The sequence below is a fragment of the Podarcis pityusensis genome (genome assembly GCF_964106645.2).
Source record: "Podarcis pityusensis genome assembly, chromosome: 15".
In the NCBI taxonomy this organism is placed as follows: Eukaryota; Metazoa; Chordata; class Lepidosauria; order Squamata; family Lacertidae; genus Podarcis; species Podarcis pityusensis.
The window spans coordinates 45,102,054-45,125,858 of record NC_138040.1 but is presented as its reverse complement, the minus strand read 5'-3'; the positions used below and the strand labels follow the sequence as shown (position 1 = coordinate 45,125,858).

The 23,805-nt window shown below is 45.7% G+C and overlaps 1 protein-coding gene across 9 annotated transcripts in view; it reads right to left on the bottom strand.

The window, feature by feature from the left end:
• The window catches only part of LOC308463754 (disintegrin and metalloproteinase domain-containing protein 2-like), a 95,473-nt gene that overhangs the window by 63,893 nt on the left and 7,775 nt on the right, over nucleotides 1-23,805 (bottom strand). For 6 of the 9 annotated variants that reach the window (XR_013979718.1, XM_080982419.1, XM_080982417.1 and 3 more), the window contains exons 4-8: nucleotides 22,225-22,303; nucleotides 14,906-14,982; nucleotides 7,768-7,957; nucleotides 7,431-7,496; nucleotides 1,452-1,523 (exon numbers count right to left, since the gene is read on the bottom strand). Coding sequence is in view for 8 of the 9 variants with exons in the window: in XM_080982419.1 (XP_080838545.1) it covers nucleotides 1,452-1,523; nucleotides 7,431-7,496; nucleotides 7,768-7,957; nucleotides 14,906-14,982; nucleotides 22,225-22,303 (484 nt within the window). In the remaining variant the exon portion in view is untranslated. The remainder of the gene's footprint in view (nucleotides 1-1,451; nucleotides 1,524-7,430; nucleotides 7,497-7,767; nucleotides 7,958-14,905; nucleotides 14,983-22,224; nucleotides 22,304-23,805) is intronic. The other 3 variants (XM_080982421.1, XM_080982418.1, XM_080982422.1) reach the window with 2 other exon arrangements.

Below are 23,805 nucleotides of genomic sequence, written 5' to 3'. Positions count from 1 at the left end.
ATAAAAGAAACTCTAATTAGTTTTAAATAGGAAGCAAGTAGCTTCAGATCTCCTTCTCATGGCTGTGCCAGAAGAGGGGAGAGAAATAAAGAGTGTGTGAACCCAAGGTTCACTGCTACTAGTGTGAAGTGTTAGGGGTAGGCAGTGTGGTGCCCTCCAGACATTGTTGAACTCCCATTCTCTTAAACCATTGGCCATGCTGGCTGGGACAGATGTGAGCTGTGATCTAACAAACTGCTGGAGGACATCATTTTGAGCACCTCTGTGCTAAACTGTGTGTTGGCATCATCTGTCTCGAGAGACAATGGAGTGTGCCTCCAGGGGTGATGTCAAACCGCTGTGTTAGCAGCACTGAACTGACCTCCCTGGGACACAAGCTTGGGCAGTGCGTCTGGAGGTCCTGGGCTGCCCAGACGAGAAGATCCTCCTCTCAGCCTCACTGATGTGGTCCAAAGGGATGCAGAGCTTAGCTGCAGCAGTTGCTGGAAGGAGGTATACAAGGTGCCATCCAACTGTCTTAGGGATTCCACTCTGGATTTGTGTAGGGTTGATTCCTTAGCCTTTTCTTCTCTCAAAGATATCCCACAAGGCAGCAGAGGTTTAGGATCAGAGTTTTCCTTCTTCCCAGGTTGATGAGCCCCATCTGCCCCTCACTTCCCTCTACAACACATGCAGAAACCGCCTTCTTGACTGTTGGACCCCCTCTTGGCCTCATCTGCTCAGTCTGCTGGAGCCTGTCTTTGCATGCAGGGGAAGTCCCTAACTCACCAAGGGGTTGAGACCCATTAGCTACCCTCACCTGGTTTAGCCAGCCAGCCAAAGCTGTTCCTGGGGTGTGGCCACTGTTGTATGCTGACAGCTTCTAGGAACCACGGGTGAGAGCTGAGTGCAGGGTGGCAACCAAAGTGGGCAAACTACCCCAGAAAGAGCATGATGTGTCCCCTACCAGAGGTACTACCCCTCCCCTAACATTCCATACACCCCTGTGTTAAACCATTGTTTAACATTATGTCCTAAAAGCGTCAGACATGCCAATCTTGTCTTCTATTGTAGGGTAAGTACTACTGAAACCATGCATGCTGTTTAAGTTAGTCAAAACTAAGTGGTGTCTCGATTTAAATGGAATGTAATCTATACTAATTTAACTGGATCAAGACCTAATTATCTGATATAACAGAACATAATGATCAGTGTTGGCCATTTAATTATTTGCATACATTATTTATATGCTCCCTTTCCAAGAGAATCATTTTATGTAACATTGTAATGTTGAAATAAGATCACGAGCCATGACCTCATGAGTGTGCATGTATTCCTATCATCCAATGCTATGCAATTACTTTGCCAGAACAGATGCTTGAAAGACAAGGCTGTTAAGAGTGAGAGCCAAGTGAAAACATCAAAGTGGCTCTTGTTATACAAAAGAAAAACAAAACATGGCAGTCACTTACACTGTTGACAAAACCAATAAGCTGTGCTATGCCGTCGGTTACAATTTCTCTGCTTCCACCCAAAAAGTTGTACTGGAGAGAAAAACAGTTGTGTGCATCATAGGAAAAATAAACAATAAAACAGACAATAGTTATGGTAGACTGCCAGTGTTGGCAACAGAACGCAACTTGATATGACAGATGAACCAGACGTTGGGCCAGGCATATATGGAAAAGAGATGTGAAGTGATTTGAATGCTCTTAGAGCTCGCCTTTCTGTGTATGTGCATCTGTAGGATAGCAGTGAATCAAACAACCTTAGCAGGGTGAGATGGTCTTCAGGGTCCTCAACAACCTCCTGTCATGCTTCAATTGCAGTCTACTGCTAATAAGCTAAGTGAGTATACGGTGTTATCTCATTTTATACTCAGTAGTGGCCCTGCAAACCAGATTAGATTGAGATAAAATGGCTAGACCAAGTTGACCCTATATGCCAAATCTCACCATCTAAGGCTAACACTCTATCCACTACACCAGTTCCCAACCCGTGTGCCATTGCACCCTGGGGTGCCTTAAACGATGGTCAGGGGTGCTGTAGGCACCTTCCCTCCCTCCTCTGATGCCCTCTTGCATCTCTGCCTCCCAAAGGCTTGCACAGCTGTTTGTTGCAGCAGCCTGGCTACAAGCTCCGCAGGCAAATGGAGCCTCTGAGGCTGGCCAGGGGATGCTGGTTGCCAGGAGCTGAGGCGGCCTCAGAGTAAGCAAGCAAGTGGGTGAGGGAGCCCAGCCAGCCAGTCCACCAGCCCTTATTGTTGAGAATGGCTGAACAAGTAGGAAGCCAGGCAGGCAGGTGCCATGCTGGCCTTTCTTGTGCTTGCTGTGTGCAATGTCTTTCTGGGAGCTGAATGCCCAGCACCAAAGGAGGCCTTTCCACCCTGCAGGCCCAGCGCCACCCACGGCTGCCTCCCAAGGTGAGTAAGGTGCTGGCCTCACGCTCACCTTTGGCCGGTCTTCACTGGGCCACTAAGGCTGGGGGCATTTATATACGACTTTCCAGACTTTAGCTTACAAAGTTTTTGCTTCAATCTATTTACAAAAAACGGGAGGCGGACTTCCTGTTTAGAACCTTCCCATTTCGGTGCCAAATTAAGATATTTCTTAATAGAATCATAGAATCATAGAATCATAGAGTTGGAATTTATGGCTGGCTGCCTGGAGTGCTTTCTCTGCTGAGAGCAGCAACGCGCTGCAGCTGGTAAGCTGACACTTACTAATGATGGGAGGCTACCAAATACATTTTTTGAGATGGTGGACAATTTTGACCTGGTGGACATTTGGAGATTGAGGAATCCAATGGAGAAATATTTTTTCAGATGCAAATCTATCATGTAGCCGTCTGGATTATATATGGCTAACTAAAGACTTGACCCCAAGAGTGACTAAATCTGAGATTTGCCCAATCATTTGTCATATCATAATGCTGTGTTGACAAAGTTAAAATTGTCTCTAGAGGGTTCTTTTAGATGGCGGATGAATGATGCTTTACTGAGAAATGATTTGATTGTAAATAAAGCTCAGAAGACCCTAAAGGACTATTTTGAGTTGAATTTGAATCCTGGAATTGAAGCAAGGGTCGTATGGGATGCAAGTAAAGCAGTAATGCGAGGTTTCCTGATTCAACAGAATTCTATCAGGAAGAAAGCACAGAATGAGCAAAAGGAAAAAATCCTGTCTCAATTAAAGGAGAAAGAGAAAAAACTGAGATGTAATCCAAAAAATCAAGAGATTCAAAAGGAGATTAAGGCGTTACAATCTCAGTATTCACAAATAGTCAATCAAGAAATTGAATGGAAAATTAAATTGATGAAACAAAAGACTTTTGAATCGGCAAATAAATGCGGAAAATTATTGGCTTGGCAATTGAAAAAGAGACTGAAGGAGATTACAATAATTAATATTATGGAGGATGGAAAGAATATTGAGAACCCAGTAGAGATTCGAAAATGCTTTCAAAAGTACTATAAACAGCTTTACAAAAAAGAAAAAGAAGAAAAGGAAAAAATGGAACAGCTTCTGGACAAAAATGGATTGCAGAAAATTCCAGCGGATAAAAAGAACCTACTAAATGAACTGATTACAAGACAAGAAGTTGAAGGGGCAATTGCCCAAATGCAAATAGGCAAAGAACCGGGACCTGATGGCTTAACATCCAAATATTATAAAATATTTAAGGATTGGCTGATACAACCATTGATGGATGTTTGTAACAAGGTATTACAGGGGGACAAAGCACCCGAGTCCTGGAAAGAGGCATCCATCACTCTGATACCCAAACCGGACACAAATAGAGCTCAAGTAAAGAACTACCAACCAATTTCTTTGTTGAATGTGGATTATAAAATATTTGCAAATATTTTGGCTACAAGATTGAAGAAGGTTTTGAATAAGCACATACATAAAGATCAATCAAGCTTCCTACCTGAGAGGCATATGAAAGATAATATTAGGAACAAAGTGGATGTGTTGGAGAGATTAGAGGTAAAAAGGAAAACTAAAGCAATGTTAATGTTTATTGATTCAGAGAAAGCCTTTGATAATGTTTCTTGGAGCTTTATGAAGCAAAACTTATGTAATATGGGGGTCGGTCAAAACTTTTAAAATGGTATTAATGCAATTTACTTTGAGCAGAAAGCAAAAATTATAATTAACAATGTGGTCTCAGAAGAAATTAGGATTGAAAAGGGAACCAGACAAGGGTGCTCACTTTCCCCCCTGCTTTTTATTTCTGTCCTAGAGGTGCTGTTGAACATGATAAGGAAGGATGAGGAAGTTAAAGGCATAGTAGTGGGAACTAAACAATATAAGTTAAAAGCCTTTGGTATTGACTTTACAGGACCTTGAGACCAGTGCAATCAAAGCACTGAAGATAATTCAAGAGTTCAGACAAGTTGCAGGTTTCAAATTGAATAAGAATAAAACCAAAGTCTTAGAGGAAAAAAATAACGATACAGGAAAAACTTAATTTAGAGGAAACCACAGGGCTGAAGTTTGCGAAAAAGGTGAAGTATCTGGGTGTAAATATGACTGCAAAAATTTGAATTTGTATAAAGACAATTATGAAAAGTTATGGAAGGATATCAAAAGAGATTTGGATATCTGGACAAGGTTGAAACTATCTTTGTTGGGCTGAATTTCAGCGGTAAAGATGAATGTATTGCCTAAGTTGTTATTTTTGTTTCAAGTTGACAAGTTGAATTGTTTTAAGGAATGGCAAAAGGTATTATCTAAATTTATCTGGCAGGGGGGGAAACCCCAGAATTAAGTTTAAATTATTAACAGATGTGAAAGAGAGAGGGGGTTTCTCCCTGCCAAATTTAAGTATTTACTTTGAAGCAGCCTTTTGCTTTTGCTGGTTGAAAGAATGGTTTTTGTTGGAAGATACAGATGTTTTAGATTTGGAAGGTTTTGATAATGTTGGCATGCATATTTATGGTATAATAAGATAAAAGCTCACAAAGGATTTAAAAATCATATAATTAGAAAATCTTTGTACAATGTTTGGATAAGATATAAGGATTTGTTAGAAAGGAAAACACCATTGGAAGCTAAGACCCATAAAAGGTTGAATATGAAAGCCACATGGTTGAAGAATAATGATATTTTGATGGAAGTAGGGGACCAATTTACATTGAAATCTTATGATCAGTTGAAAGATAAATTAGATGATTAGTTCCAGTACATCCAGATAAATGAAGCATTTAAAGTGGATAAGAAAACTGGTTTTCAAACAGAGAAATCCAAACTGAAAATGGAATTATTAGATACAAAAATGAAAAACTTGTCCAAGGTGTATAATTTATTACTGGAATAGCATACGAAAGATGAACAAGTGAAATCTGTAATGATTGAATGGGCTAGGGATGTGGCGCACAATATTATGATGGTGGACTGTGAGAAATTGTGGAAAAAAAGGAATCCAATTTACAGAATGTAGTGTATTAAGAGAAAATTTGGTGGAAGTGATGTATATATTGTACTTAACACCAGGGAAGTTAGCAAAAATGTATCATACTCATGATAATAAATGCTGGAAATGTAAGGAAAAAGAAGGAACCTTTTACCACATGTGGTGGACGTGCCCCAAGGTGTCAGGGAAGAGTTAGAAGTTTCCAGTTTATCAGAGGGAGAAAGCATTCCCCAAGGGGGGAGGGACAGCAGTGAATCTAATAGAAGGGAGCAAGAGGAACAACAGGGAGGGACCGGCTGTTCACAGGAAAGGCAAGGGTTCAGTTCTAGCTCAGATTCGGAGGAGGGGAGATACAGGCCAGCTCTAGCCAGGAGGGTAGGAAAAAGAGCGGGAAAACGAAGGGAAAGGCGCCTTCGCCATTTTGAGGGTGGCTGGTCACGGAGAAGCAGAGCTCAGAAGGTATCTGAAATAAGTGACTCTGAGGAATAATAGTTAAGAACTGTTTATAAGATTATTTTGTTAATACACAATAAAAAGTTATAAAAGAACAAGAAGCATTTGTGTGGTGATCTGAAGAGGACAACGACCAGTCCTGACACAAGGTAAAAGACTTATGGGAAACGATTTATAATGAACTGAAAAAAGTGTTTAAAAACACATTTATTAAGAAACCAGAAGCCTTTTTACTTGGTATAGTGGGGGGTGAAATCCCCAAAAAGGATCTTACTTTTTTTCTGTATGCCACAACAGCTGGAAGAATATTACTAGTGAAGAATTGGAAGAAATAAGGTTTACCAACTATTGAAGAATGGCAAATGAAGATGATGGACTATATGGAACTTGCCGAACTGACTGGGAGACTCCAGGACCAGAGAGAAGAGACGGCGGAAGAAGATTGGAAGAAGTTTAAAGAATATTTGAAAAAAAATGTTAATATTTAAATTAGAATAGCTTTGGAAGTGGATATAGGCTGTAGGGTAGAAGTAGAAGACAGTGTATTTTAAAATAGTATTATATGTAAAAGGCGAAAGATTTATACGATCTGAAGAGAAACCAGAGTATAAATATATGCAAGGGATAAAATGTGAAGATTTTATGCTAAAAGTACCGTATTTTTCGCCCCATAGGGCGCACCGGCCCATAGGGCGCACCCAGTTTTTTGGGGGAGAAATAAAGAAAAATATTTTTATTTCCCCCCCAGGCGTGAGCTTCCCCCGACCCCATCACCCAGAACAGGCTGCTCTCCGCAAGCCGTGGGAGCCCTCCCACGGCTTGCGGAGAGCTACCCGAAGCCCGGGCCCGACTGCTCAGCGCGCCCAGGTTTCGGAATGCAAGCAGCTCTCCGCAAGCCGTGGGGAGCCCTGTGGGAACTCCCGCGTGCTCCCAAGGCTTGCAGATAGCTTCCTGAAGCCTGGAGAGCAAGAGGGGTCGGTGCGCACTGACCCCTCTCGCTCTCCAGGCTTCAGCGAAAGCCTGCATTTGCCCCATAGGACGCACACACATTTCCCCTTCATTTTTGGAGGGGGATAAGTGCGTCCTATAGGGCGAAAAATACGGTAAGTGTGATTTTAAAAAATGGTTAAAAATTATGATATATATAAACTGCTAAGGATGAGGTAAAATGAAAATCAGATAGGGAGGACTTGAGGAAGCTCACCTAACAATGTGAGCAAGGATAAGACAAGGATAAGACAAGAATTTGTTTGTATTGTTTGTTTGTTTTTTTCTGTTAGTGCTGTTTATTTGTGTTATCAAATGAATATTTTTTTTTTGGAAAAAAGAAAGAAGGGATCTTACCAGGAATCCTATATATTTAGAGGCTAAAACTAGCCTGCAACAAGTTGTGCGTTTGAAAAGGGAATGTTGAAACTCTGCTTAGATATAGAACTTGCTAACACAAGTTAGGAAGGATATCATTAAACAATATATCCTCTCTTGCCTCCCTGAACATTCCCACATGCACAACACCAGGCTGGTTCAATGAATTGCCTTTGCAATTTAAGAAGATGTGTTTCTCGTGGTCAGTAACTTACCAAACCCTTATCCAAAACGATATATATTTCTATGTATCTGTGTAGTTTAGTGACATCTGACAGTGGCTGAGGAAAGACAAAATAAATCACATTTAGTAATCATTTTTGTATTTTGGTCCCCGGAGCTTTTATAATGCAAAATGGCTTAACGTTAGCAGCAGATTACTAGAACCAAGCCTGCATCAAGCTGCCCCACTTTTTTCAGGCTGTGCATTGCATCTGTATTGTAAGCCTACTAATCTGAGTTCTCAGGGAGGACTCCAAATAAAAAATGAATATTGATGGTAATTACTCCTAAAGGCCAGTTTAAGAATGAAATAAACCTCTTAGCACTTACCACAGTATCTGAGAGCAGCTTATAAGGCATGCCCTCACTCCCCAGTTGTCTTTCTGTAGATGTCAAATCTTCTCTCCTAAGTGGACTCTGGAGGTTTTTGTTGTTTATCTGATAAATCAGGTGCTCAAAATTAGCTGAGGATTTCAAATGCTCAATTCCATAGCTGACATTCTCAAACTGCAACAGCCCTCTGGAAAAAAGAGAAAGTACTAGCCAAGGTTCAAGGAGACCTCGGGTTACATATGCTTCAGGTTACATACGCTTCAGGTTACAGACTCCGCTAACCCAGAAATAGTACCTCAGGTTAAGAACTTTGCTTCAGGATGAGAACAGAACTCGTGCTCCGGCAGCGCAGCGGCAGTGGGAAGCCCCATTAGCTAAAGTGGTGCTTCAGGTTAAAAACAGTTTCAGGTTAAGAACGGACCTCCAGAACGAATTAAGTACTTAACCCGAGATACCACTGTACAGGAAAAGTGAGCTTGTTGTTGTTGTTGTTGCTGCTGTTTAGTCGTTTAGTCGTGTCCCACTCTTCGTGACCCCATGGACCAGAGCACGCCAGGCACTCCTGTCTTCCACTGCCTCCCACAGTTTGGTCAGCATAACTTTTATATGCCTGTTGTCTTTGTCCATGGAGTTTTCTTGGCAGGAATACTGGAGTGGCTTGCCAGTTCCTGCTCCAGGTGGATCACGTTTGGTCAGAACTCTCCACTATGACCTGTCCATCTTGGGTGGCCCTGCACGGCAAAGCTCATAGCTTCTCTGAGTTATTCAAGCCCCTTTGCCACGGCAAGGCAGTGATCCATGAAGGGGAAAGTGAGCTTAATTAACCTCAAACCCATTGTGGGATGCTAATAATGTTTTTCATTACTCCCTTTATGCTCTGAGCACACGATACCCCACCTCACACTCAGTGGCTTTCTGATCGCTCCCAAACAAACTCCCATCCCTAATCTTGCACCTCACCTCCACTTCTCGGTGCTCATGTCCCAGTAAAATCCTGCCCATGACTTTTGTCTCACCTTGAACACTCTCAGTCCCTTGAACACATCCTGCTCCACCCTTTCCCCTTGGCTGCCCTTTGATGATGCTCTTCCTTTGAAAACTAAGGACTTGTTGGGTGTAGTGAAGACACTTTCTGTGTCTCGAGCTTGAGGGGGGAAGGGCTTACAAAGGAAGTAAGCCAGGACGTTACGTCAACAGCTTGTTATGCTGTGAGAGAGTGCTTTCGATTTCAGATTGGTCGCTGCACTGAGGATGTGAGGAGTCAGAGAAAATGCAGCTGGACACTGATGGTCTTTGATGGATTGTAAATAAGCTATTTGCTGTACAATAAAGCTTCTAGGATAGAAAAAGCTGTTTGGACTGATTTACTGTCCTTCTCACATTTCGCTGTGCATTCTGCTACATTTGCTTTCTCCCGTGCTTACGCTGAAAAACAAGAAGCTGGCAGACGCTCGCAATGGGAGCGCAACTGGACGGAGAAGCAATAAATCATAAAGGACAGGTTATGGCTCAACGCCAAGAGTGTGAGAAAGGACTTGAAAGGCTTTAAAAGACTGGACGTCGGCTTGATCGTCTGCCAAAAAGAACAAAGGGCAGATCGGAGGAGGCTGACGGAGAGGGAGCATTGGAGCCAAGACTTTCCGGAACACCCAGTTGGCAAGAATGAGTGAGTACTCCAGCCAAAGAAGGGAAAGGGAAAGCATGGCAAAGCCCCAGGGACATGGCTTTGAGTTTAAGATGCCGTGTCAGAGACTGAGTAGCCATAATTGGCTGGAATGGTCTTTTGCAATGGAATTCCTGCTGGTGGGAGAGCAGTTATGGCACTTGGTCCAACCCCCACAGCCTGCAGCTGGGAAAGCAAAGGCAGAGAAGGCTGCAGTTCAAAATGAAATGGAGCAGTGTGTGCTTAGAATTTTGGCTGAAAGTGTGGAAGCTTATCTTGTTCCAGTCCTACAGGGTGCCAGACAGCCAAGGGTCACTTGGGAATCCCTCCAAAAAGCTTGTGAAGCTGGGGTGGGAAGCAAGGGCCGAGAGGTGGCTGCACCAGAGGGGGAGAGCCAAGATGGCGCCGGCCAGTTTCTTGAACGCTCATCGAAAGCTGAGAGGAGCTTTGAGCCCCCAAGGGGGGGTGAAGGGACTGTTGCTGTTGCTGTGACTGCTGCTGGTGCTTTTGCTGTGCCTGGGAGCAGTTTGGATGCTGCAACGTGTCTGTGTGAGGAGCCAGGAGAGAGGCTAAGATTCGGAAGCCCTACACCCATCAGAGGGGGTGCAGGCAAAGGTCCTGGAAGCCCTGTGAGCAGTGGGGGGGGGGCAGTGAGCAGTGAATGCTCAGAGAAGCCTCTTTCTCCAAAAGCTGCCAAGTGTTGTTTACGCCGTGAGCTGGAGCCTAGCCATGGGAAGCTGAGTGCTACTGTAGGCTTCAAGGCCAGCCATCTGGAGCAACCTCTGATAAGAGCTTCGGAGCTGCGTGAGAACGCCGGGAGAAGTCCAGTCTCCAAGGCAACTGAGAGAGTTGCATCTATAGAAGCTGTGAAGGTCGTGGGCAAGTCTCCCTGCTGGGGGGGGTCTGGTGCCATGGCAACCAGACAGGACATCTGCAGAGGCCCCAATGAGGGGGGCAGCAAAGAGAGTGTTGCTATGGCAATGCTTCAGGAATGTCAACAACCAGACACTCTGACTGTCGTCATTGACTCTGGAGCCACAAACACTTTAGTTCCATCTGCTGGTTTTTTGCGGAACTGCAGGACAGTAAAAACTGACAAATACGTCACCCTTGCTGATGGGAGTAGAAGAAGGCTGACACAGTCAGGACATTTTTACTGTTCCTTTCTTAAACATGAGGTCAAAGCTTATGTGGTGCCAGGCTTAGCCAATTGTTTGTTAAGTGTGCATGATTTACTTGCTGATGGTTTTCGTGTGTCTTTTGCAGGTACCCAATGTGAGTTTTCCAAGAATGGGAAGCACTTGTACACAGTGCAGGCGAAAGGCAATTTGTTTGTTGTAGAGTTGCCTGTTTCTACAGAAGAGGATGACACCAAAGATGCAAAGGGGCAATGTGTGAATGTAGCGCCCCACGATGGTTGTCCACATATCTGGCACAGGCGATTTGCCCATATGAATTGGGGATTTATCCAGAAGGCACCTGAACTGACACAGGGGTGCAAATTTAAGGCTTGTGACAGGTTCTTGGATTGTAATGCTTGTAAGCAAGCCAAGATTGTCACATGCTCTTATCCAAAGTCAGACAGACAGACCACTCAACCCTTTGAGTTAATTCATGCAGATTTGTGTGGCCCCATGTCAGTTGAGTCATTGGGGGAGTCAAAGTTCTCTCTGCTTCTGATTGATTTCTCGAGAAATGTGTGGACATTTGCTTTACGCTCTAAAGGGGAGGCGGCTAAGCTGATCAGGGATTGGGTCACCGCAGTTGAGGTAACCTTCTCCACCAAAGTGTGTGGCTTTCAAAGTGACAGAGGTTCGGAGTTCACTGGTTCTGCTTTGCAGGATATCTTTAGGGAGAAGGGGATTAGCCACCGATTGACCGCTCCTTACTCTCCGCAGCAAAATGGAGTAGCGGAGAGGAAAAACAGGACGATACAGGAAGCGGTGTCGTCTGTACTATGGGATGCAGGGCTACCCCAGAAGTACTGGCGATTTGTGGTGCATACGCAGAACAGAGTGTACAACTCAAGTGTAGGGAACACACCCTATTTCTTGCTGTATAGAAAGAAACCCAAGGTGCACTACCTTCGTGTGTTTGGATGTGAGGCCTGGGTTCTTATTACAAAGGCTCTACGCAAGAAAGGTGAGCCAAGATCCAAAAGAATGATCTTTGTTGGGTATGAGCCTGGCTCCAAGGCCTGGCGGTTTGCGTACCCAAGTGGAAACCAGTCAAGGTTGGTGATCAGCAATAGCGCTGAGTTCTGTGAACAAGCTGGATGGTTACGTTTGCACGCTAATCCAGACGTGATTTCACAGCCGTTCTACAACTCAGACGTTGAGGAGGAGGAGGAGGAACTTGTTGCTGGGGACCGTGGTCCAGAGCAAGAGGGTCCACCACAGGGATAGAGTCCAAGGCAGGGACAGCTCAGGATCCCTCAGAGGGGGGAACCTAGAACACCTCCTCAGGTAAGTGTCAAGTCTGAGCCAAAGAGTGAGCCTTCCTCACCTGCTGGACCAGTTGTAAGGCCCAAGAGGCGCAGCAGGTCAGAGGGGGAGGACACTGAAGTTGAGGATGATTTAGCTGGTCCCAGTGAGTCAGAAGGGACACCAGGGTTCACACTGAGGAGATCAGCGAGGACAAGGAGGCCTCCTGATCGGTATGACGCTTCAGGCGTCTGGGTAGGTGCAGCCAGATGTGAACCTGAATCCTTTGAGGATGTTCAGAGTCTACCTCAGGAAGAAGCAAGTAAGTGGCACAAGGCAATGGACAAAGAGATGAGGTCCATGGAAGACCTAGGTGTGTTCTCACTCACAGAGTTGCCACCGGGCAAGCAGGCTGTGAGTTGCAGGTGGGTTTACCACCTTAAACCCACTGACGCTGGAGAACCGCAGTATAAAGCTAGGTTAGTTGCTCGTGGATTCACTCAGAGAAAGGGAATACACTTCACTGAGATGTATTCGCCAACTTCACGAGCAGAGACTCTGAGGACGCCTTTTAGCTGTTGCTGCACAGAGAGGCTGGAAGATAAACCACGTTGATGTGGATGTTGCCTACCTGAACTCAGATCTCCAGGAGGAGTTGTACATGCTTCCTCCTCCGGGGTTTGAGATTTTGAGGCAGGGTGTTGTGTGGAGATTGCACAAATTCATCTATGGATTACGTCAATCAGCCAGAAACTGGAGCATGTGCCTGAATGAAGCCTTAGAAGAGCTAGGTTTCAGAATAAGTGTTGCTGATAGTTGCCTTTATTTGAGAGGATCAGGTGCAACACAAGAATACGTGCCGATTTACATTGATGATGTCTTATTCTTTTCAGAGACAGATAAACAGGCAGAAAAGTTTGCCAGAGAGCTAGGTAAACGGTTCAAGCTTAAGCAGCTTGGTGCTGTCAAGACCTATTTAGGTGTAGATGTTGTCAAAGCACAAGATGGGAGCTTTTTGCTCAGCCAGAGAGGCAAAATTGAGCAGCTGCTTCAGAAATTCAGGATGAGTGATTGTGCGGGAGTGAGAAGTCCTATGGAGACTAGTTTTGTGAAGGATAGTCAGCAAGTAGAACACGCTGTGTTCGAAAATGCTGAAGTGTTTCAGTCAGCCCTAGGGAGTTTGCTGTACTTGTCCCAGTGGAGCAGACCAGATATAGCGTTTGCTGTCAATCTGCTCAGCAGGGAAGCCTCAAACCCTAGTATGCAAGCCTGGAATGGCATCAAGAGAGTTCTGAGGTATATGCAGGAAACCAAAGACTTTTGTCTTAGGCTACCAGTGCAAGGTGAAGTCAAACTGACTTGTTTTGTGGACTCGGACTAGGCTAATCTTCAGGATCGCAAATCCGTGTCTGGTCTAGTGGTGAAGTTTGGGAACTCGGTAGTTGGATGGAGGTCCAAGAAGCAGAGTCTTATAGTGCTCTCATCCACTGAAGCTGAGTTCAGTGCTCTTTCAGAGGTGTGCAGAGAGGTAGAGTTCTATGCTTGTTTGGTCCAGGAACTCTGTGGAACAGATTGTCTGCCGATACTTGTCTTCGAAGACAATCAGCCATGCCTTCGTTTGGCCGAGACGGGTCAATTCAAGGCCAGGACCAAACACCTAGACATTCGCTTTCAGAATGTGTGTCAGAGTGTTCAGGAGGGGTTAGTTGCGTTGAAGTACTGTCCCTCCACCAAGAACCTCGCTGATGGGTTCACGAAGCCACTCTCCTTCCAAAGACACGGGGAGTTTTGCAAAGGTCTGGGTTTGGGGTGACCAAGGGTCAATATCCCCCCCTCAGGCGCGGGACAAGAGGGGGTGTTGGGTGTAGTGAAGGGTTAACCTTCTGTGTCTCGAGCTTGAGGGGGGAAGGGCTTACAAAGGAAGTAAGCCAGGACGTTATGTCAACAGCTTGTTATGCTGTGAGAGAGTGCTTTCGATTTCAGATTGGTCGCTGCACTGAGGATGTGAGGAGTCAGAGAAAATGCAGCTGGACACTGATGGTCTTTGATGGATTGTAAATAAGCTATTTGCTGTACAATAAAGCTTCTAGGATAGAAAAAGCTGTTTGGACAGATTTACTGTCCTTCTCACATTTTGCTGTGCATTCTGCTACATTTGCTTTCTCCTGTGCTTACGCTGAAAAACAAGAAGCTGGCAGACGCTCGCAATGGGAGCGTAACTGGACGGAGAAGCAATAAATCATAAAGGACAGGGCTTAGCCACACTTATCTTTGGTCCCACTCTTTCAGGCATCGGTCCACTGCTTTAACGCTCCATGTCAGAGCAGTTTCCTGCCCACCCCAAGCATTTGCCGGGGGGGGGGGACACACTTGTTAAAGCTGAATCAGTGCAAACATCCATTTGGGTTTTCCACTGACTGACATTTGCTCCAGTTGCGCTTTAAAGAGTGTGTTTTAACAGGGAATGCTCCAAAGCTAAAAACAGGTGCTCAGACACAGAGCTTTAAATTGCGAGCTGTGTCAACAAAGAGCAGAGGAAAGATAAGTGTGGATAAGCCCTAAATTATTCCAAGACATTATAGAGAAGCAAAAGGCTGGCATAAGGACTGCCAATCGCTGGAGTTTGCTAGTATCTGAGGGTGCTGGCCATCTCCTCTGGATACCTCATACAGGGACAGGGGTATTTGGCTGTCTGCTGGAATGCTTAAGCAGGGCCTCCACTTATGCTTATGCTCAGCCTGCATGTTTGTAAATAAGCTCAAATATTACAAAACCAAGTAGGTCTACAGTGATTTCCTTCCAAAGGAGACCAAACCTGGGTAGGCCCCACACCTGGGAACTTTCCACTGCTCAGAGAAGAGTAAATATCTTGGGCTGCTGTGAACTTCCACTCAACAAAGTCAGGAGTGTGAAGAACAATGATGGGGGTGGGAGAGACAGGACATATACTGCATGTACTTTTGTGAAACATCTGGTGCCTGGATTATGCCAGAGACAGGTTGCTGCTAGGGTTGACAGATAATTGATTTAGGCTGTTGAAATCTCTTACCTGAGCCCATAACAGGTGCTGAGTATTGCAACAGAGTTTGGGAACCCTTGTATGTATCCTTGATAGAAGCATTCGCCCTAAAGATATTTTTTAAAATTAGAAAAAAACAATTGATGCAGCATTTACACAATTGAAATTCTCTATTAACTAGCCTTACATGCAGTTTTTAACCCTCACCCTCCTGCCCCACAGTTTCAGTTCCCCCAGAATTGTGCTTCTAACCATCTTCCATCCGTTCAGGTCAATGTGCCGGTGACAGCTTGTCTTAGAAAGAGAGAGCCTAGCCACAGTTATTTGTGATGTTCATGTGAATTATTATTATCTATAACATGTGTACACTTCCATTCATCTGAGGATCACAGGGCAGTTGTCAATGTAAAAACACAAAAATAGATAGTATAGTAATAGATAGTGTCAGGGGTTCAGGAGCAGAGGCAAGGGCAAGGGAGGAAACAGAGAGCGAGGGGGAGGAGGCAGAAGAAAAGATGAGTGATGACGACGACCCGAGATCTCCGAGTCTTTCCAGTGAATCAGAAGATTCACAGAAAGGAGCACCAGTGGCCAGGGCAAGGGGGGAGCCTAGGGGGACACCCCAGGAAGATAGAGCCAGAGGGGACTCAGAGGGGAGCAGTTGGAAATCGGGACCAGCGTCACCGCCAGAGAGCAGGGAAGAGGAAGGGCGCCAGGGATCAAGCGCTGGCAGCTCACAACAGGGGGGAGGGCACGAGTCAGGAGTGGCCACACCTCCATCGGGGAGCGAAGAAACGGTCAGACGGAAGGTGGAAGGTTGGGCGCGCGCGCCAAGTTCAAATGCACAGGAAGGTGGCGCAGTAGGCAGCCCGGAAAGGGAGCCAGGTCCTAAAGCCCGCCGAAAGGAGGGAGAAGAGTCAGGGGGGTCAGCGTCAGAGGAATCCCGGAAGGAAGAGACCCCGGGGGGCAGAGGGACCCAGAGAAGAACAGTCAGGCGGAAAAGGTGGAGCAGGGCTAGGATATTAAGTTGGTGTACAAGGGGCGGAGACTCAGACGGAGCTTCGCCGATCTAACCATTAGACGTAGGGTTGCACGCAGCAGCTTGAGAATGGAAACTGTAACTCAATAAAGACTTTTATTTAATGATCGCTGGCTAGCGTGATCCTCTGTGAGCTAGGATCTGGAAGCAACTCTGACAGATAGTAACAAACAATAGATAGTAACAAACAAAAACAATAACCACCACCCACCATTTAAAAGGCCATAGATTGTTTAATCAGCCAAAGGCCTGGGAGGAGAGGAATATGTTCTTGCCTGGCAGCTAAAGATATGTAACAAAGCTGCCAGGTGAGCCCCCCTGGGAGAGCATTCCATAAGCAGGGAGCTACCCCAGCCATTCTCATGTTGCTGCCCTCTAGGTAAAGGCAAAGGACCTTGGATGGCGACTATGGGGTGTGCCACTCATCTTGCTTCAGGCCGAGGGAGTTGGCATTTGTCTGCAGACAGCTTTCCGGGTCACGTTGCCAGCATGACTAAACTGCTACTGGCACAATGGAAACACCACAACAGAAGCCAGAGCGCACAGAAATGCCATTTATTTTCCTGCCGCAATGGTACCTACTGTATGTGTCTACTTGCACTGGTGTGCTTTCGAACTGCTAGGTTGCCAGGAGCTGTGTCAGAGCAGTGGGAGTTCACCCTGTTGTGGGGATCTGAACTGCCAAACTTCCGATCAGCAAACCCAAGGGGCTCAGTGATTTAGACCACAGCACCACCTGTGTCCCTTAGTTTACCTTTACCTGCTGAATTCTGCACCAGCTGCACCGAACCATCTTCAGAAGCAACCCCACATATAATGGGTTGCAATAATCTAAACTAAAGGTTACCAGAGCATAGTTTGCAGAAGTTAGGCTACGCCTGTCCTGATAGGGGCGCAGCTGGGCACTCAATGCAACCGAGGCCACTTGAGCCTTAAGTGGCAGCAATGGATCTAGAAGCACCCCCAGAGCTTGCAGGGCAGCAGTTGAAGAAGGAGCAAAAAGGGTTTTCTTGTGTGTGTTTGTGTGTGTTTCTTTGTGGCTGATTGGCTGCTCTCCCTGTGCAAAGGTCAGAGGGGGCAGGGTTTCTGTTGAGGCAGGTGATTAGCTGTGGGAGGAGCTTATCAGAGCTTGCAGGGCAGCAGTTTGATCCACTTTTAGATTTAGGGGAGCTAGTCTCAAACGTTTGTTGGGGGAGACCTAGGGGTTTTTTTTGTGTGTGGGGGGAGTTATTTGTCCTGTCTTCACACTTTTTTTGATGGAGGACCGCTGTAGCCACCCCCAACGACACGTTCCCAAGATGGAGGGGGAGGGTACAGCTGCAGTCGCCTGCGGTTCCTGCACAATGTTTGCCATCTTGCCAAAGGTTGCAGGCAGCTTTACCTGCAGCAATTGCATGTTGATTGCCCTCTTAAAAGACAAAGTCCAGCAACTGGAGGAACGTGTAGCTACGCTCCAAAGAATTAGAGAGCTGGAGCTCTTCTTGGAAGCAACAGAGCACACCGTCTCCACCAAGGAGGAGACAGGGGACTCCCCTGAGAAGGAGGCTAGTTCACCAACACAGGAGCCAGATATATGGAGAAACGTGACTCAAAGAAGTAGGAGGCCCAGGGTTCGCTCTGATTGCTTAGAAATACACAATCGCTTTGAGGTCCTCTCCCCTAGCATGGAAGACGAAGAGCAGACTCCATTTGAGGATCTCTCCCTCATTACAGTCGATCAGGTATATGAAGACGAGCAGCAAAGTCAGTCCTCAGGGAATGTGCAGGCGACCTTGGAGCGGACAGCTCACGGAAGAACCCCGACCAAACCTAAGAGGAGGCGTGTAGTGGTGATAGGGGATTCCCTACTGAGGGGAACAGAAGCAGTGATCTGTGGGCCTGACAAGATGTCTCCGGAAGTGTGCTGTCTCCCCGGGGCTAAGATCCAAGATGTAACTGAACGACTGCAAGGAATCATAAAACCCACTGACAAATACCCCTTCCTCTTGGTTCATGTGGGAACCAATGACACTGCAAGCAATAGCCTCCAGAAGATCAAAAGAGACTACGAGGCTCTGGGCAGGAAATTGAAGCAATTAAATGCACAAATTGTGATCTCATCTGTCCTCCCAGTTGAACGACGTGGCCCAGGGAGAGAGGGGAAAATAGTGGAATATATCATATTTTAGAACCTCAAAGCCAAAGTGAGAGCATTTGGCTCAAAATTAAGGGAGAGAAGAATAACAGTGACCTCACTGTGGGAGTTTACTATAGATCCCCAAGCCAAACGGAGGACATAGATGATGCCTTCCTGGAACAGATGGCCAAGCATGCAAAAGGAAGGGAGATAGTAGTAATGGGGGACTTCAATTACCCGACCTGAAGAATTTGGAGCAAATGATTCAGCAAAGGAAACACAGCCCAGAATAACTAAGGAGATAGTACAAGAATACTTGGCTAGTTTAGATGTATTCAAGTCTCCAGAGCCAGATGAACTGCATCCAAGAGTATTAAAAGAACTGGCAGATGTGATCTCAGAACCACTGGCAGTCATCTTTGAGAATTCCTGGAGAACAGGCGAAGTCCCGGCAGACTGGAGGAGGGCAAATGTTGTCCCTATTTTCAAAAAGGGGAAAAGAGAGGACCCAAATCATTACCGCCCAGTCAGTCTGACATCAGTACCAGGGAAGATTCTGGAGCAGATCATTAAGCAAACAGTCTGTGAGCACCTAGAAAGGAAAGCTGTGATCACCAACAGTCAGCATGGATTTCTGAAAAATAAGTCATGTCAGACTAACCTGATCTCGTTTTTTGACAGAATTACAAGCCTGGTAGATGAAGGGAACGCAGTGGATGTAGCCTACCTTGATTTCAGCAAGGCATTTGACAAGGTGCCTCATGATATTCTTGTAAAGAAGCTGGTAAAATGCGGTCTTGACTATGCTACCACTCAGTGGATTTGTAACTGGCTGACTGACCGAACCCAAAGGGTGCTCATCAATGGTTCCTCTTCATCCTGGAGAAGAGTGACTAGTGGGGTGCCACAGGGTTCTGTCTTGGGCCCGGTCTTATTCAACATCTTTATCAACGACTTGGATGATGGACTCAAGGGCATCCTGATCAAATTTGCAGATGACACCAAATTGGGAGGGGTGGCTAACACCCCAGAGGACAGGATCACACTTCAAAACGTCCTTGACAGATTAGAGAACTGGGCCAAAACAAACAAGATGAATTTTAACAGGGAGAAATGTAAAGTATTGCACTTGGGCAAAAAAAATGAGAGGCACAAATACAAGATGGGTGACACCTGGCTTGAGAGCAGTACATGTGAAAAGGATCTAGGAGTCTTGATTGACCACAAAGTTGACATGAGCCAACAGTGTGACGCGGCAGCTAAAAAAGCCAATGCAATTCTGGGCTGCATCAATAGGAGTATAGCATCTAGATCAAGGGAAGTAATAGTGCCACTGTATTCTGCTCTGGTCAGACCTCACCTGGAGTACTGTGTCCAGTTCTGGGCACCACAGTTCAAGAAGGACACTGACAAACTGGAACGTGTCCAGAGGAGGGCAACCAAAATGGTCAAAGGCCTGGAAACGATGCCTTATGAGGAACGGCTAAGAGAGCTGGGCATGTTTAGCCTGGAGAAGAGGAGGTTAAGGGGTGATATGATAGCCATGTTCAAATATATAAAAGGATGTCACATAGAGGAGGGAGAAAGGTTGTTTTCTGCTGCTCCAGAGAAGCGGACACGGAGCAACGGATCCAAACTACAAGAAAGAAGATTCCACCTAAACATTAGGAAGAACTTCCTGACAGTAAGAGCTGTTTGACAGTGGAATTTGCTGCCAAGGAGTGTGGTGGAGTCTCCTTCTTTGGAGGTCTTTAAGCAGAGGCTTGACAACCATATGTCAGGAGTGCTCTGATGGTGTTCCTGCTTGGCAGGGGGTTGGACTTGATGGCCCTTGTGGTCTCTTCCAACTCTATGATTCTATGATTCTATGTGTACTAACTCCTTCAGAGCAAGTGTAACCCCATCGAGAGCAGACAACCTCTCAGCCATCTGCTCTAGGGAACCACCCACTAAAGGTGCCTGCATCTTATCTGGATTGAGCTTCGGTTTGTTGGCCCTCATCCAGTCCATTACTGAGGCAAGACAACAGCCCAGCACTTCCACTGCCTCATCTGCAGATGTAAAGGAGAAGCAGAGCTGTGTGCCATCAGTATATTGATGACAATGTACTCCAGACTCTGGATGGCCCCCTTAGGACCCATTCCAGTGCATGGTATGTGGGACTGCTTTGGAAGATGGTCCAAAAAGTGCAGCAAATACATAACAGAGCAACTAGGTTACTAACTGGGCCTGGACATACAGAAGAACGCTTTTCACCAGCATAGCTTCTTAGCTCTCCATAAGTTTTCAGACCTAATTCAAGGTGCTTGTTTTGACACATAAAGCCTCAAGCCAAGTTACCTGATGGAGCACCTCTCCTTGTACCATCCTGCCCAAGATCTGAGATCTGCCTGGCAGGTCCTTTTGGTGATACCATTGCCATAGGCAGTTGAGCTACCAAAACGTTTAATGAGGCTTTCTCAACGGAAACCCCACCTCCCTGCCCCTGGTTGTGGAACACTTTTCCTCCTGAGCACCAACAATGGTTAGCTTTCGGGACCAGGGCAGACATCATGATGTTATATACAAAACTGAATTATGAATTTTAGATGCTTTAGTATTTCTATGACTATTTTGTGCTGCTTAACATGAGGCTCCTTATGAGGCTGGAGGAACATTACCTGGCTGTGAGTGTGAAGGCCGCTCCCTACAAAGCCCTTTCCACCTGGCCTAGGGGGCAGGGCCCACACTCACCCAGCCCTACTTTGTTAAATATGTATTCTGTAGTTGACCTCCTTTGTAATGTTTTATTTTGAAATCTTTAAGATAACATTTTAGTTTTCTGTTATGTTGCTTTGACTGTATACTCTATATTTGACTTTTTTCAGATTGTTTTATTTATGTTTTATTGATTTAATATGCTGTAAACCACTTTGAGACTTTTCTTAAAACTATAAAGTGGTATAGAAATTAATAAAATAAAATAAAATAAAGTAAAATAAAAATAATTTTTGTTGTGACCCACCATGCAATCATTTTGCGGAAGAACAAGATCTTATGCATACCACTTAGGAGGGTTTGTTATGATTATTTGGTTCATACATTTATTTAAATAAATAATAATATTTTATTTCATTTTTACAAAAAAGTAGCTTGGAACCAAGTTACTTCAAGGGCTGCCTCTTCCTGCATGAACATACCTGACTGATGAGAACTTCTTCTGAGACTTTTCTGTGAGTCCCTGGGCTATTTGAGGCAAGGTGTGGGAGGTAACTGGGGGGTGTGGGGTGTTCTGCTGTGAAACCCCTCCTTTGGAAATTGCTCACCAGAGAAGCTTCCCCATCACCTCTTACAAATGCCATATGCATTTTATTTTTTTACTTTCCCCCAGGCTTTTTGCAATGTTCAGACTGAAGGGTTTATCTGATCTCAAAATGCCCTTTCCCCACAATCTTCTTCTGTAATGAAGTTAAATCTTTATTGTTACACGCCACCCCAATCTCCATGAGCAGTGTGATATTCCAGGGGTTGCAGGCACACTTTTCTTTTGGTAATGAGGCACAGTGGAGAATGGGGTGTCTTTATGATATATGGTTTATTTACACATACATACAATCTGATTCTAGATGGGTGGGAATCCCAGCATTAAACCCCAAGAGGATCTCTTGTGTCAGATTTTAAAGAGACCTCAGCCATAACTCTGCCTATCTGCCTTCTGCTTGCCGCTTCCAGATGGAGAGGGTTTTCCTCCACACTCACTTCATGCTTTGGCATCTCCCACCCCCTGCCCCACTCCCCGCCGCCTTTGGTTTGCAAAACCAACACTTTCTGTCTGTTTGCTTACTTTAGGCCCAAGGAAATTCTGAAATTTCTTCTACCCAACTCTGGCATTGTCTTTGCTAACTACCCCCCCCCCTGCAGCTGGCACAGCCTCTGCTTTGCTGCTTATCAGTCTTTCTGACTTCTCTGCCAGGGAATTCTCCATCAGGAAAAATCAGGGTTAGCCTGTATTTTACACTGCTTTTTTTGGGGGGGGGGCAGAATCTGGCATACAGGAATTCAGAAGAGTCATGGTAGCCCACACACCCATAACCATATTGTATTGCCTCAAAATTTTGTACACTGCTTTTGTATATCTGACAAGTGGTGTACAAACACTTAAAATCAATCAAGCAATGTCTGAAATGACATCCAAACACAATTAAGAACCTTTACCTGAATATGTGGGGAATTGGGGTGGACAAAGCCTCCTTGGTTGTATGTATAAACCAAAAAGTCATTGGGCAAAAATGTTCTGTGAAGAAAACAACAAAGTGATATTTATGTTGGCATTTCAAAAAGAATCACTGACTGCCCTCTGGGGAAAGTCTCATAGGGTTGGGTTGAAGAGGTAATTAATGACGATCCCCTAAGGCACTGTACTTTGTCTTTGTCAGCTAGCAAGCTGAGGAACAGAAACAGGGGATGCTTCTGAAATTTGCTGGCAGTGATAAGTGAAGAGGTACAGCATTCATAAATACTAGTAGCAAACTGCCTATCACAATGATGGAGGCAGAGATCTTTACTGCAGTGCTTCCAGATCCCCTTGAGAGGTTGTGGGCTCTCTCTCATTGGGGGTTTCTAAGCAGAGGGCAAATGGCCCTCTGTCAAGGGGGTTGGACTAGATGACCCTTGGGGTCCCTTCAAACTCTACGGTTCTATGATTCTATGATCACACAGTGTCAGGGAATGGAGGGAAGGTTGTTCTCACCACAATGTTGTCTCCCTTTGCAGTGGTTTGCTTTTCCTGTCTCCTTGATCCTTGCCCATCCTGGCTCATAAAAGCAAGTCTGGAAGGGCTGGGCAATGGGCTCTGCAGGGTGGTGAATGCTTCCCTCTGTGAGGGAGCCTTCCCAGACCCGCTGAAAGAGGCGGTCATTAAACCGCTTCTTAAAAAAACATCTTCAGATCCAGCCAATATGGTCAACTATCGCCCAGTCTCAAATCTACCATTCTTGGGCAAGGTGATTGAGCAGGTGGTTGCTGAATAACTCCAAGCACGCCTGGAGGATGCGGACCATTTGGATCCCACCAATCGGGATTCAGGTCCCACCATGGTACTGAAACTGTGTTGGTCATGCTGGTCAATGAACTTCAGCTGGCCAGGGACAGAGGTGAAAGCTGTTTCCTGGTCCTGCTGGATCTCTCAGCGGCCTTTGATCCAATTGAACATGGTATCTTTCTAGACAGTCTTGAGGAGCTGGGAGCTGGGGGCACTGTTATACAGTGGTTCCGCTCCTTTCTCCTGGGCCGTGTTCAGAAAGTGATGTTGGGGGATGAGTGTTCAGACCCCTTGGCTCTCAGTTGTGGGGTGCTTCATGGTACTGTCCTCTCTCCCATGCTTTTTAACATCTACATGAAGCCGCTGGGAGAGATCATCAGGGGGTTTGGGCTGGGTGTTCATCAATATGAGGATGATACCCAGCTCTACCTCTTTCAAATTGGAACCAGTGAAGGCGGTGAAGGTCCTGTGTGAATGTTTGGAGGTGGTTGGAGGATGGATGGTGGCTAACAAATTGAGGTTGAATCCTGACAAGACAGAAGTACTGTTCTTGGGGGACAGGGGGCAGGCGGATGTTGAGGACTCCCTGGTCCTGAATGTGGTAACTGTGTCCCTGAAGGAGCAGGTGCGATGCCTGGGAGTCATTTTGGACTCACAGCTGTCCATGGAGGCACAGGTTAATTATGTGTCCAGAGCAGCTGTCTACCAGCTCCATCTGGTATGCAGGCTGAGACCCTACCTGCCCGCGGACTGTC